The sequence below is a fragment of the Loxodonta africana genome, chromosome 11 (genome assembly GCF_030014295.1).
Source record: "Loxodonta africana isolate mLoxAfr1 chromosome 11, mLoxAfr1.hap2, whole genome shotgun sequence".
NCBI lineage: Eukaryota > Metazoa > Chordata > Mammalia > Proboscidea > Elephantidae > Loxodonta > Loxodonta africana.
The window spans coordinates 76,270,878-76,285,377 of NC_087352.1; the positions used below are offsets into that span (position 1 = coordinate 76,270,878).

The window sequence follows — 14,500 nt, forward strand, 5'->3', positions numbered from 1 at the left end:
CAAGTGGAGCCCTCGTGGGATGGTGGTTAAGACCTACTGCTGCTAACCAAAAGGTCAGCAGTGCGAATCCACAAGCCACTCCTTGGAAACCCTTGGGGACAATTCTATTCTGTCCTATAGAGTCAATATAAGTAGGAATAGATTCAACGGCAACAGGTTTCTTGTTTTTGTTTTTTATTAATCGGGCCAAATAGCCAACTGAATAGAAGTAGACTGTATCATCAGCTCCATCTTGATTTGACATGAAATAACAAAAATAATAATAGCAACCATTTATATGGTATCTAGGAGTTCCTTTGTGATGTATGCAGTTAATTACTCAACTACTAACCAAAAGACTGGTGGTTCAAACCCACCCAGAGGCTCCTTGGAAGGCAAGCCTGAAAGGTCACAGCCCTGAAAACCTTATAGAGCAGTTCTACTCTGCATACATGGGGTTGCCTTAAGTTGGAATCTACTTGTCTTAGTCATCTAGTGCTGCTAGAACAGAAATACCACAAGTGGATGGCTTTAACAAAGAGAAATTTACTTGCTCAGTCTAGTAGGCTAAAAGTCCAAATTCAGGGCATCAGCTCCAGGGGAAGTCTTTCTCCCTCTGTCGGCTCTGGAAGAAAGTGCTCCTCATTGATCTTCCCCTGGACTAGGCACTTCTCCACACAGGAACCCCGAGCCAAAGACTCGCTCTGCTCCCGGCACTGCTTTCTTGGTGGTATGAGGCCTCCAACTCTCTGCTTGCTTACCTTTTATCTCTTGTAAGATAAAAGGTGGTGCAGGCCACACGCCAGGGAAACTCCCTTTACATTGGATCGGGGATGTGACCTGAGAAAGGGTGTTGTGTCCCCCCCTAATTCTCTTTAACCACAGGCAGAGATTATGATTTTAACACATAGGAAAATCACAAAATGGAGGACACCCACACGATACTGGGAATCATGGCCCAACCAAGTTGATACGTATTCTTGGGGGACACAATTCAATCCATGATACTACACAATGTCAACTGGTTGCTGTTGTTTTTTCTTTTATTTATGGGGTATCTATGCTCCAATCTTTGGCCTTTTCTTTACCAACATCTATTTTTCTGCTGGGCATATGGGCCCCTGAAACATGTGTTAATAAAATGTCCCTCAATAAATCAAAAGAAGCCAGAGTTTGGTGACTGTTCAGTAAAACTATGGTAAACCAGGACACAGTGCTCAGCATTAAGTATGTCCTGAATTCTGTTCTGCCTTCTTTTATCCCCATAATCTTCTTTTACTATAAGTTAGAGAAAAATTCAAAAGACTCACCAAAGTTTTCTGGAGTTGGCTGGAAAACAAACACAATAAAAAGAAAAAAAAAAAAAGATTATTATTAAGATACTCATGACATAAATTGTTTTCTTGGTCCTAACTCATATCTAGACATTTGCTTTTTTCATTAATATTATGGATAACTTCGTGGCTTATATCCAAGACTGCTAAATTGGAGTCTAACATAATTTCATTGACCAAAGGGCCTTCTTATTTCATATAGAAAATGAAACTGCCTGTTACATGAATTTGAGGGTGAAGGAAATAAGAAACTAACTTCACAGATTAAAAAGAAGACAGAAGATAAGATTCTAGCCCTCAAATAAATAAATATTATGTGCACTTTAAAAATTATTTCATTTTGGAAAGATTAGCCCAAATGACTAATGGACAACAAGCACTACAGCCTCCACCAGACTGAGTCCAGCACAACTAGATGGAGCCCAGCTACTACCACCGACTGCTCTGACAGGGATCACAATAGAGGGTCCCGGATAGAGCTGGAGAAAAATGAAGAACAAAATTCTAACTCACACACACACAAAAAGACCAGACTTACTGGTCTGACAGAGTCTGGCCCCCAAAAAGTATGGCCCCCAAACACCCTTTTAGCTCAGTAATGAAGTCACCCCTAATGTTCACCGTTCAGCCAAAGATCAGACAGACCCATAAAACAAAACAAGACTAAATGGACACTTCAGGCCCGGGGCAAGGACAAGAAGGTAAGAGGGGACAGGAAAGCTGGTAATAGGGAACCCAAGATCTAGAAGGGGAGAATACTGACATGTTGTAGGATTGGCAACCAATGTCACAAAACAAGATATGTACCAATTGTTTAATGAGAAGCTAGTTTGTTCTGCAAACCTTCATCTAAAGTACAATTTAAAAAAAAAATTCTTTTTTCTTTTTTTTAAAAATATTGTGTTTTAAGTGAAAGTTTACAAAGTAAGTTAGTTTACCATTCAACAAATTATACACTAAGTATTCCTGACATTGATGGCAATCCCCACACTGTGTCAGCACTCTCTCCATTTCCACCCTGGGTTCCCTGTTTCCCTTTGTCTGGTTTTCCTACCCCTTCCTGCCTTCTCATCTATGCTTTTGGGCTAATGTTTCCCTTTTGGTCTTGTATAATTGCTTATACAAGAGCACATTCTTTTCAGGTGTTATTGTTTATTTTACAGGCCTCTCTCTTGCTTGGCTGGAAAGTGGTTCCCAAGAATGGCTGCAGTTCCAAGTCAGAGGGTTATCATAGTGCCATAGTCTTGGGGGTTCCTTCAGTCTCTATCAGGCTGGTAAGCATTGTCTTTTTTTTTTTTACTAATTTGATTTTTTTGTTCTACATCTTCCTCTCTTTCTGTCGGGACCCTCTATTGTGATCCTGGTCAGAGTGGTCGGTAGTGGTAGTTCTTCTGGTCTCAGGATTGTGTACGCTGTGGTGCTTGTGGTCTGTTAATCCTTTAGACTAATTGCAACTTTGAGTCTTTTGTTTTCTTCACTCTTCTTTACTCCAGACCAGAAGAGACCACTAGCTATATCTTAGATGGCCACTCGAAAGCTTTTAAGACCTCAGACACTACTCACCAAAGTAGGATGTAGAATATTACTTTTATGCATTGTTATGCCAATTGATGTAGATGTCCAAGTCCATGATCCCTAGACTTCAAGCCTAGTGTCTTCATTCCTGGAAGTTGGTTGTGCATAAGAAGTTTCCGTGACTGTGCCCCTTGTGTGGTCTATTGTCTATATTAGTATACATGCAACATCTACAAATATGTATGTAGATATACCCACAACCTAACCTATACCTGCAGGTGAGCCTGCTCCGTTCCATCTTCCCATGTCTGTTTAGCATATATATCTACATTTAGCTACTTTCAACAGAAAGCTTCAGAGTCTCTTCTGACACCCATTTTGATCTTTTCTTTCTTTCCTGTCTTTTCAATGACCTCTTGCTTTCTTCATGTATGATGTCCTTGATGTGATTCCACAATTCGTCTGGTCTTCAGTCATTAGTGCTCAATGCGTCAAATCTATTCTTGAGATCTTCTCTAAATTCAGGTGGGATATAATCAAGGCTGTACTCACTCAGCATAAAGTCCTCCAAATTCATCCATGTTGTGAGATGTTTCACAGATTCATCATTATTCTTTATTGTTGCATAGTATTCCATTGTGTGTATGTACCACAGTTTGTCCATTCATCCATTGATGGGCACTTAAGTTATTTCCTTTTTTTTGCTATTGTGAATAATGCTGAAATGAAGGTGGTTGTGCATATGTCTATTCATGTCACAGTTCTTATTTCTCTAGGGTATATACCTAGGAGTGGGGTTGCTGGATCATATGGTATTTCTATTTCTACCTTTTAAAGGAAGCACCGAAGCGTTTTCAGTAGTGGTTGTACTATTTTACATTCCCACCAGCAGTGTATAAGAGCTCCAGTCTCCCCACAACCTTGCCAGCATTTGTTATTTTCTGATTTTTTTATTAGTGCCATGGATTTCGGGGTGAGATGGTATCTCATTTTAGTTTTAATGTGCATCTTTCTAATGGGTAATAATAGCAAGAATTTCTTCATGTGTTTATTAGCTGCTTGAATGTCTTCTTTGGAGAAGTGTCTGTTCATGTCCTTTGCCCATTTTTCAGTTGGACTATTTATCTTTCTGTTGTTGAAGTGCTGAAGTTTTCTATAAATTTTAGAGATTGACCCCTTGTTGGATATGTCATAGCAGAAATTTTTGTCCAAACCTGTAGGTTCTCATTTTACTCTTTTGGAGAAGTCTTTTGATGAGCATAAGTATTTAAGTTTTAGGAGGTTCCATTCACCTGGTTTATCTTCTGCTGCCTGTGCATTTTCGGTTATGGTTGGTATATTATTTATGCCATGTATTAGGGCCCCTAGAGTTGACCTTATTTTTTCTTCCATGATCTTTAGAGTCGTAGGTTTTATATCTAGGTCTTTTGTCCCTTTTGAATTAGTGTCTGTGTTTGGTGTAGAATATGGGTCCTGTTTCATTTTTCTACAGATAGATCCAGTTTTGCCAGCACCATTTATTAAAGAGACTGTCTCTTCCCTATTTAATGGACTTTGGCCCTTTGTCGAATATCAGTTGTCCATAAGTGGATGGATTTACCTCTGGGTTCTCAATTCTGTTTCATTGATCTATGTGTCTGTCATTGTACCAGTACCAGACTGTTCTGACTACTGTGGCTGTGTAGTAGATTCTGAGATCAGGAGGTATGAAGCCTCCTACCTTGTTCTTCTTCTTCAATAATGCTTTACTTATTCGTGGCCTCTTTTCCTTTTCATATAAAGTTTGGGATTATTTTTTCTGTCTTGTTAAAGAATGCTGTTGGAATTTGGATCAGAATTGCATTATATCTATTGATTACTTTGGTTAGTATTTACGTTTTCACAACATTAAGTCTTCCTTTCCATGAGTATCGTATGTTTTTCCATTTATATAGGTCTTTTTTCATTTCTTCCTGTAGCGCTTTGTAGTTTTCTTTGTATGAGTCTTTTTACATCCTTGGTTAGATTTATTCCAAAGTTTTTTTTTTTTTTGAGGGGGAGGCGGGTAGGGGTATTGTAAATGGTATTGTTTTCCTGATTTCCTTTTCAAAGTTCTATTTGTTGGTGTAGAGGAATCTGGCTGATTTTTGTATGTTGATCTTGTATCCTGCTACTTTGCTAAATCCTTATATTAGTTCCTGTAGCTTTCTTGTGGAATCTTTGGGATCTTCTATGTAAAGGATCATATCATCTGCAAATAGAGATAGTTTAACTTCTTCCTTGCAAGTCTGAATGCCCTTTATTTCTTTTTATTGCCTAGTTGCTCTAGCTAGGACTCCCAGTACAATGTTGAATAGGAATGGGGATAAAGGACACACTGGCCTAGTTTCTGTTTTCAAGGAGAATCTGTTAGTCTCTGTCCATTGAGGATAATGTTGGCTGTTGGTTTTGTGTGTAAGTGCTCTTTACTATATTGAGGAATTTTTCTTCAATTCTTATTTTGCTGAGTTTTTACCAGGGATGTGTGTTGCGCTTCATCAAATGTCCTTTCTGCATCCATTGAGATGATCATGTGGTTCTTTTGTTTTATTTATGTCATGAATTACATTGATCGATTTTCTATTGTTGAACCATCCTTGCATACCTCATGTGAATTCCATTTGGTCATGATGTATTATTTTTTGGATATGCTGTTGAATTTTTTTGCCTAGAATTTTGTTGAGAATTTTTGCCTCTATATTCATGAGGGATACTGGTCTATAATTTTCATTTTTGGCGATGTCTTTGGCCTTGGTATCAGGGTTATGCTGGCTTCATAGAATGAGTTTGGAAGAATTCTTTCCTTTTCTGTGTTCTGAGATAGTTTGAGTAGTATTGGTGTTAGCTTTTCTCTGAATGGTTGGTAGAATTCTCCAGTGAATTGTACAGCCCAGTACTTTTTTGGTTGGGAGTTTTTTAAAATTATCTCATCAATTTCTCCTTTTGATATAGGTCTGGTCAGACTTTCTACTTCAGTTTGTGTTAGCTTAGATAGGTAGAGTGTTTCTAGAAATTTGTCTATTTTCTCTAGGTTTTCAAATTTGTTGGAGTGCAATTTTTCATAGTATTCTGTTATGATCCTTTTTATTTCAATTGGTTCTGTTGTAACATCACCCATATCATTTCTTATTTGGGTTATTTGCATCTTCTCCTGTTTTCTTTTGTCAATTTGGCCAGTGGTTTGTCGATTTTATTGATGCTTTCAAAGAACCAGCTTCTAGTCTTGTTGATTCTTTCTGTTGTTTTTCTGTTCTCTATTTCACTAATTTCTGCTCTAACCTTTATTATTTCCTTTCTTCTGGTGACTGTGTGCATCTTCTGTTGCTCTCTTTCTATTTGTTCAAGTTGTAGCGTTAACACTTTGATTTTTGTCCTCTCTGCTTTTTTGGTATGTGTGTTTACAGCTGTAAGTTGCACTCTAAGTACCGCTTTTACCGTGTCTCAAAGATTTTGGTATGTTTTGTTTTCATTCTTGTTTGATTCTAGGAGTTTTTTAATTTCATCTTTTATTTCTTCAATTACCCAGTCACATTTAAGCAAGGTATTATTCAGTTTCCATGTATTTGATATTTTTTCCTTGGTTTTCCTGTTACTGATTTCTACTTTCACAGCATTGTGGTCTGAGAAAATGCTTTGCATTATTTCAATGTTTTCGAATTTATTGAGGCTTGCTCTGTGGCCTAAAATGTGGCCTATTCTGGAAGATGTTCTGTGTATGTTGGAAAAGAATTATACCTTGCTGCTGTTGGGTGGAGTGTCCTGTATATGTCCATGAGGTTGAGTTCGTTTGTTATGATATTTAGATCTTCTGTATCTTCGTTGAGTTTCTTTCTAGTTGTTACGTCCTTCACCAAAAGTGGTGTATTAAAGTCTCCTACTATCACTGTGGAATTGTCTATTTCTCTTTTCAATGCTGTTAGAATTTGTTTTATATATTTTGGAGTCCTGTCATTGGATACGTATTTATTTGTTATGGTTAGGTCTTTTCGGTGGATTGAACCTTTAATCATTATATAATGTCCTTCCTTGTCATTCATGGTAGATTTTGCCTTAAAATCTATTTTATCAGAGATTAATATTACCACTCCTGCTCTTTTTTTGGTTATTGCTTGCTTGATAAATATTTTTTTCCATCCTTTTAATTTTAGTTTATTTATATCTTTGTATCTAAGGCGTGTCTCTTGTAGACAGCATATTGATGGGTTGTTTTTTTAATCCATTTTGCCACTCTTGTCTCTTTAATGTTGCATTTAAAGTGATTATCAATACCTATCACTGCTATCAGTTCACTGCTGCCATTTTATTTTATTTTTGGTATGATGTTAACAGTTTCTTTGTTCCACCTAATTTTTTGTGCTGAGTTCTTTTTGTTTGTGGATTTTCTTTTCATTTCTTTCATTGCTATCAATTTTGTGTTTACTGGGTCTTTATGGTTTTCTTCTTTTTTATTTTGATGAGTAGGTTTGTTAATTTTCTTTGTCATTACCCTAAGATTCACCTTTGCCTTCCTAAGTTTAACGCAATCCTTTATTTCTTGATACCACCTTGACTTGCTTTCCATATGGAAGCGCTACATTTACAGAATTTATTTTTCCTTTTTTGTTTTGAAGTTGTCACTGTTTACAGATTGACATCTCTCATTCCCTGTTTTCAGTCTTTTATCATTGTTTTGTTTTGGAGAATTTTTTACCTGGCTTGGTATCTAGCTGATGCTGTCATGTGTCTTAATCTCAGCTTGTTGTCTTATGTTGATGATTCTGTGTCTGTAGGACTCCCTTTGATATTTCTTGTAAGGTTGGTCTGGTTTTTACAAATTCCCTTAATTTCTGTTTATCTGGAAATGTCCCTAATTTCACCATTGTATTTGAGGGAAAATTTTACTGCATATATGATTCTTGGTTGGCAATTTTTTTCTTTCAGGGTTTTATATATTCATCCCATTCCCTTCTTGCTTGCGTGGTTTCTGCTGAGAAGTGAGGGCTTATTGTTATTGCTCCCCTTTCTAGGTGAGCTTTCATTTTTTCCTAGCTGCTCTCAGGAGCCTTTCTTTGTCTTTGATTTTGGATAAAAATTATTTTCTGAAGTATTCATAAAGCAACATTTGAAAAACCAAATGATTTATTCCCAATGTAGAAATATTATAACAATCCTTTAAAAGAAATTTTAATCAAGATTTCATTAATCATGTTTTACTTTCATATTTCCCTCGATTCTGCTTTCAAATACCAAATGTTTAAGAAAAAAAATCAATTGATATATTTTGTGATTAAAAAAAATTTCTGAAAATAGATTCTCCACAAATAACCAAATGAGACCCAGGCTATATGCACAATGGAAAAAAATTAAGCAAATTTGATATATTTCTTGATTGGTGTAGCTTAATAAAAAAGCTCATGGGACCAGTAGACAGTAGAAGTGGATTATATTCCTGGTTACACCAAACAAAGGCAAGTCAGCTTACCTTCCTAATATTCAGACTATCTGTAAAACACAGTCAGTACCTGCTCTGCATGAGTATTGTAAGGGTTATACGATGTAATGGGTAATCACTTTGTAAACTATGCTAAAATGTCACACAAATGTAAGGTACAATTTTATTCAAATATCTAAATACTAGAATCATTTCAAACGTTTGACAAGCTTTGTGGGAATAAACTGGTTAGAAAGTTACCATCCTTTCTGACATTAACAAGTGCCCTAATTTCCCACACTTTAACTACACACAGGCACACACTACCAAGGAATGCCAATGCATCTCCTGAATGAACAAGCATTTGTTCAAACTGTCAGGTTTAACATGTAGTAAATGGTATCTCTTGTCCTCAGTGCTGTAGGTCCTGTTCATAGACAATCGGCTCCAGATATCTGTAATCTTAGAATCACAACTAAAGGCTTTCCCCCATGCATTTGAAACTTCATTTAAAGCCCTGGGTTTCTCATGGTACAAACTACCTGCCACTGTAGAAAGATTGGTCTAAAATGATAAAGAAGCAGAAGGAAAATCCCATGCAACAAAGCTGTATAAGTTTTTACTGTACCTGTGACATTTATCAGTCTATGCTTTCACGCCTCAAGTTATTTTAGCAACAGTGTGCATTTTATTCAACAGTAAAACTGGAATAATTTTCAAAATTCACATTTTCTATCTTATCAAAATATAAGAAAATAATAACTTTATGTCAATGTCCCTGACTCCTTCTCTCTTCTCACTCCCTATACCCAGCCTTCTCCACCAACCGAAAAGAAACACTCATGTCACTAACACTGAAATTATTTAAAAAATGAAAAACAATTTGTCCTTTAACAATGAGTATCAACTCCCCCACATTTTTCTAATCATTTCTTCTATATTAGTTCCTTACCAAACCAGAAACCACGAGGAAAGCGGCAAAGGACAGAAACCAAGGCAGAGAGCATGAGTTCATGCTGTAGCTTCCAGCTGAAAGCTGCACACTGTGAAATTCAGAATAGGTTTTACTTTTTAAAAGGTAAACATCATAACATATAGCCTTTGATCTCAATCATCCATCTTGCAGACCAGCTGACTGCCATAGTAATATTTCTAACCAAGGAGTTAAAGTCCAGTATCTTTAACACAGCTCTACAGAGGGTTTTTTTTTTTTTTTTTTTTTTTTCCTGTGTCTAACATTCAACAGCCAGGTGCCTGGCTGAAGTTTAATTCTTCTAATATATACCTACTGGTCCCAAGACTATTAAATACCAGGCGAGTAAAAGAAAATACCAAATTAATTTTTAATCTCAATCTTTCTAGTAAGCATTTATGAAGCTCCTCCTGCTCATATAGACTTGTACTGTTTTACTATCTCTAGCTATGTCCACTATTTTGTTTATTCATTTTTTTATTAAAAACTTACTGAGTAGTTTAGCTTAATTAGTAAAGAATGTCTGCCTTGAGCATTGTGCTCTTTTATAGAACTACCTAAAAGGAATCAAATTGACAACAGCAACTCAAAAGGTTAGACAGGAAACTTAGGGACAGTGAGTTTATGTTAAAGGGGGAGGAGCAACTTGGCAAAGGAGGGTGAGAATGGTTGCAGCTTGAAGAATATAATCAATGGCACTGAATTGTACATGTAGAAATTGTTGAATTGGCGTATGTTCTGCTGTGTATATTCTCAATGACAAAAAATAATTAAAACAGAAAGAAAACTTGATCATTTATTATTTATTGGATTACAAAATTCATTCATGTGCTAGACATCTGCCATATTTGATATTCAGATATAAAGTAACAAAATATCAATATAACTCATATGTGAAAATTTCCATCAAGAAAACTAGGTGGGGGTCAGGGTAAAAAAAGGCTAGGAATGATCACTGGTTTTCTAATAAAATAATGTTCTCAACCCATGTCTCAGTTATTTCTGAGCTTTTCCTTCTTCTAAAGAGAAGTTATACTACCCTCTAACTCAATTTCCTATGTTTAAATTTCAATTTACTTGTGTAGGAGGATAATGTTTTTGAAATATTAATTTTTTCCACCGTATTTCCTTCCCTACTCCAGCTTGATATTTGCCCCATTCTGTGCTGAAAGAAAGGATATGGTGATGAAAAAAATTGGAAACAATTAGTGGTGAGTAAAAAGACCAGATTCACTGGTCTGACAGAGACTGGAGAAACCCTGAGAGTATGGCCTCAGGACACGCTTATAGCTCAGTAATGAAGTCCCTCCTAAGCATTTTCCTTCAGCCAAAGATTAGAGAGGCCCATAAAACAAAGGAAGACTAAATGGACACACCAGCCCAGGGGCAAGGATGAGAAGTGAGGAGGGGACAGGAAAGCTGATAATGGGGAACCCAAAGTCAAGAAAGGGAGAGTGTCAACATGTCATGGTGTCAGCAACCAATGTCACCAAACAATGTGTGTATTAATTGTTTAGTGAGAAACTAGTTTGCTCTGTAAATCTTCATCTAAAGTACAATTAAAAAAAAATAGTGGTGATGGTTGTACAACATGGAGAACGTAATTAATGTCACTGAATTGTACACATAATAAGGGTCGAAATGGAAAATGTTTTGGTATATATATTTCTCCACAACAGAAAAAAAAATTTAAGTCAAAAAAAAATTAGAAGAAAGGATATGAAAAGACATGTAGCGTAGACAAAGGATTTGGTATAATGCTTCATGAGTAAGTCATTCCCACCCTCTGTAAGACAAGAGTTAAAGCGGAAAGTTAAAATTGGTAGATATTGATCAATTTCTGACTTGCTCCCTGGGATTCCCCAGATAACTTGTAGGGTACAAAACCAACTGCAACTATTTCCTGGCTACAGCCCCAAGAAAATAACAATACTCCACAGAAGAAAGCATGTCCCAGGAAGAGGAGAACAACTCCAGTGAGGCCAAGAGTAGCATAGAAGTATCAGAGAGAGCCACCAGACTTAAAGGGTCATGCAGACAGAAATAAGGATGCTCCATAGCAGGCTGGACAGAATGACATCAAGGACAGAGGGCTGATGTTTCAGAGGATGCCTTTGAGGACAGATGGAATCAGGGACTATTAAGTTTAAGTAAAAGCCTAGGGATAAAAGTTGGGAGTCCTGAATTGGCTGAGATTAAATTTTCACCACCTATGTGGGTGGAGGTGGAGCCCTGGTGCCACAGTGGTTAAGAGCTTGGCTGCTAACCAAAAGGTCAGCAGTTCAAATTCACCAGCCACTCCTTGGAAACCCTATGGGGCAGTTCTACTCTACCCTATAGGGTTACTATGAGTTGGAATCGACTTGATGGCAATGGGTTTTTTATGTGAATGGGGACTCAAAATAATAATTACCATTATGGAAAAATAAAGGTATTTACTCTTTACTCTGTACATCTGTTTTGTGTGTGTCTGTATGTGTGAGTGCGTGTGTGTGAGCTAAATTTTAACTGAAACATCTAACTGCATTCTATGTGTTGGGACAAGCAGCTCATATTCAAAGGTAGAAAAAATGGAAGTGGGGAGGGTAGGAACCAACATTGTGTGGGACTGTTGGAGTCTGTTTTGAATCCTGAATTCTCTGTGGAAAGGGCCTCATTAGGAATCTCATGAAAAGTCACTGAGGCATGACCGAAATCCAACTCCAGAAATGTGCTTTGACTACGATTAATGGACACTTCAGTATTTTTGGAGTCGTCAGTGAAGCTCTTGAATGCAGAAGCTACACTTGGCTAGCCTAACATACCTTCAGCTCCCACTTGAATACAGCCCTTAGGAAGGCTTTACGAGCTTCATCATGGCATCCAGGAAGGAAACTGTCCCTGCCTCTGGTTGCCAATCCACCTCTGGTCTTCATTTCTCCCTAAGCAAAATCATGAACAGGAAATCCAACACTTGAGATTCTAGTCCTATGGATTCTCTGAGATCTCCCAGATTCATCAGGAAAACATCTTTCTGTTAGCAATGTAATTCTCAAAATTCCCATGGAATATGAGTACATACTAGACCAGAGGATGGCAGATCATGAAAGTAAAAAGCTTTCTAGCAAGAAATAGTACAAAGTTTTCAACAAAAGATCCAGAAGACTTTATATCTTTCCTCTTGCAATACCCATTTCCTTCATCTCCAAAAAAAAAAAAAAAACTAAGTTATTTCATGAGTTTCCTAATACTAGCTCCTTATGAAATCTTATACATATTTCTACAACATATTGAGGAGGTACATATATATGGATTTAAATTAAATGGATCCGGGGAAAAGGAAAAGAGTAGGGGTGGGGCGACTAAGTCCCTGGGCAACTATTAGGGCATACATTCAACAGGGGCCCACCAATTAAAAAACAGAGGAGCTCATGAGACATTTGCCTAAGAAACCCTATGCCCTGGTATTGGGCATACTAAAATACATTTTTCATGCATATCTCTCAAGCTTCTCCACTGAAGTACCACCTCTTAGTCCATTTTCAAAATTGTGGTATATTTTTGCTTCTCTTCTAATATTTGCCGGACTCTTCACGATTACCCGTTTATAAGTTAGCTATTGTAATAACAGTTCTCGACTCATGGTGCCTTAGGCTGGGTTCTCTAGAGAAGCAAAACCACTGAAGCATATATATATATATATATATATATATATATACACATACACACAGAGAAAGAGAGAGAGAGAGAAAGGGAGAGATTTATATCAAGGAAATGGCTTACCTGGTTGTAGAACCTAGAAAGTTCCAAGTCCTTGGGTCAAGCATCAAGCTGGAGGCTTTTCCTGACTCAGGTAGCTGCAAGGATTGATGAACCCAAGATAAGCAGATCAACCAGCAAGCTGCTGGCTCACCTGCAGCAGAAGCTGATGAATCCAAGTTTGGCAGGTAAGATGGCAAGCTGCTGGCTCAAGTCCCAAGAACCAGAGTTCAGATGATAACCAGCCAAATGCAGGATCCAGAGCAAAGCAAAAGCAATGAGTTTTGCCAGAAAGTTCATATGTATTGGATGCAGGACTCCCTTCAACTGATCGGCAGCTCATAGCAGATCTCATCATGGAGATTACATTACATCAGATCTCATGGGGGTGATTATATCATTATGTAACTGCCAAACTACATCATAACTGCCAAACCACTGAGAATCATGGCCCAGCCAAGTTGACGCACAACCTTAACCATTACACATGGCCACTCCATGCACAACAGAACAAAACACTGCCCAGTCCTGCACCATTCCTATGACCGATTGTGCATCAGACCATTGTAATCCATAGCGTTTTCACTGTCAGGTTTCTGGGAGATCTCCAGGCCTTTCTTCCTAGTCCATCTTAGTCTGGAAGTGCTGCTGAAAACTTTCAGGGTCATAGCAAGCCTCTGACAGACAGATGGTGGATTCCCTTGAGGAACAGTGACCAAGAATTGAACCTAGGTGGAAAGCTGGAGGTTTGAGTATATCCAGAAGTATGTCAGAAGAAATGCCTGGTAATCTACTTCTGAAAAATCAGCCATCGAAAACTGTAGGTCACGCAGTTCTATTCTGACATACATGGGGTCTTGATGAGTCAAAACTGACTCTATGGCATGTGAAAGAGCACTTTAAAACTGAGGCACTTGGCATAACTAAATTGGTTGACACAGGTCTGGATTAGTTGCCATTTTGTCTTAAGCTCCCACTTCTGCTTGTAAAGTATGAGCACTGCTTTTCGGTAAACAAGTCTTGTTTTGTAAACCCATGTGGTTATTCTTGTTTCTAGGACATGTGTGCTTGCCCTCAGGAAGAATGCATTTGAAAATGGATTAACTAATATGAAGAAAGGTCTGTTTGTGTTTGCAGTCACACTAGTCTTATATAAAAACCCTGCATTCCTTTGTGAAAGTTGCAACACTTTGTATTTTTACCTAGTGCTACCCAGCAGTAGCTGTTCTATTGCTCAATAAAACTACTTTTCTTTCACTCCTAATGAAGTACAAGATTTTCTTCATTGACAGGCAACTGGTCTAATTCCCTCAAACTCAAGTCCAGTTTACTGCCACTGAAGCTCAGGCCTGCAAACATCTGGTGGAAGAGATTAATCACTCCTCTTCTGTACTTTGATTACACTTGTATAAGACACTTGTTACTCAGGATTACAATTCATTATTTATAAATCTGCCTCACCCAAATAACTAACTAGGGGACCAGTCTCATTCATTAGTTTTTAACAAAAGTATGCAAATTGAGGAGTTAGTG

General features: G+C 37.6%; 1 protein-coding gene across 1 annotated transcript in view; it reads right to left on the minus strand.

Moving 5' to 3' along the window:
• Nucleotides 1–9,454, minus strand: part of MEP1B (meprin A subunit beta) — a 35,536-nt gene extending 26,082 nt beyond the window's left edge. Inside the window, exons 1-2 of the mRNA XM_023543901.2 lie at nucleotides 9,209–9,454; nucleotides 1,290–1,308 (exon numbers count right to left, since the gene is read on the minus strand). Coding sequence (XP_023399669.2) covers nucleotides 1,290–1,308; nucleotides 9,209–9,271 — 82 coding nt within the window. The 5' untranslated portion in view covers nucleotides 9,272–9,454. The remainder of the gene's footprint in view (nucleotides 1–1,289; nucleotides 1,309–9,208) is intronic.
• Between the last annotated feature and the right edge of the window lie 5,046 nt (nucleotides 9,455–14,500).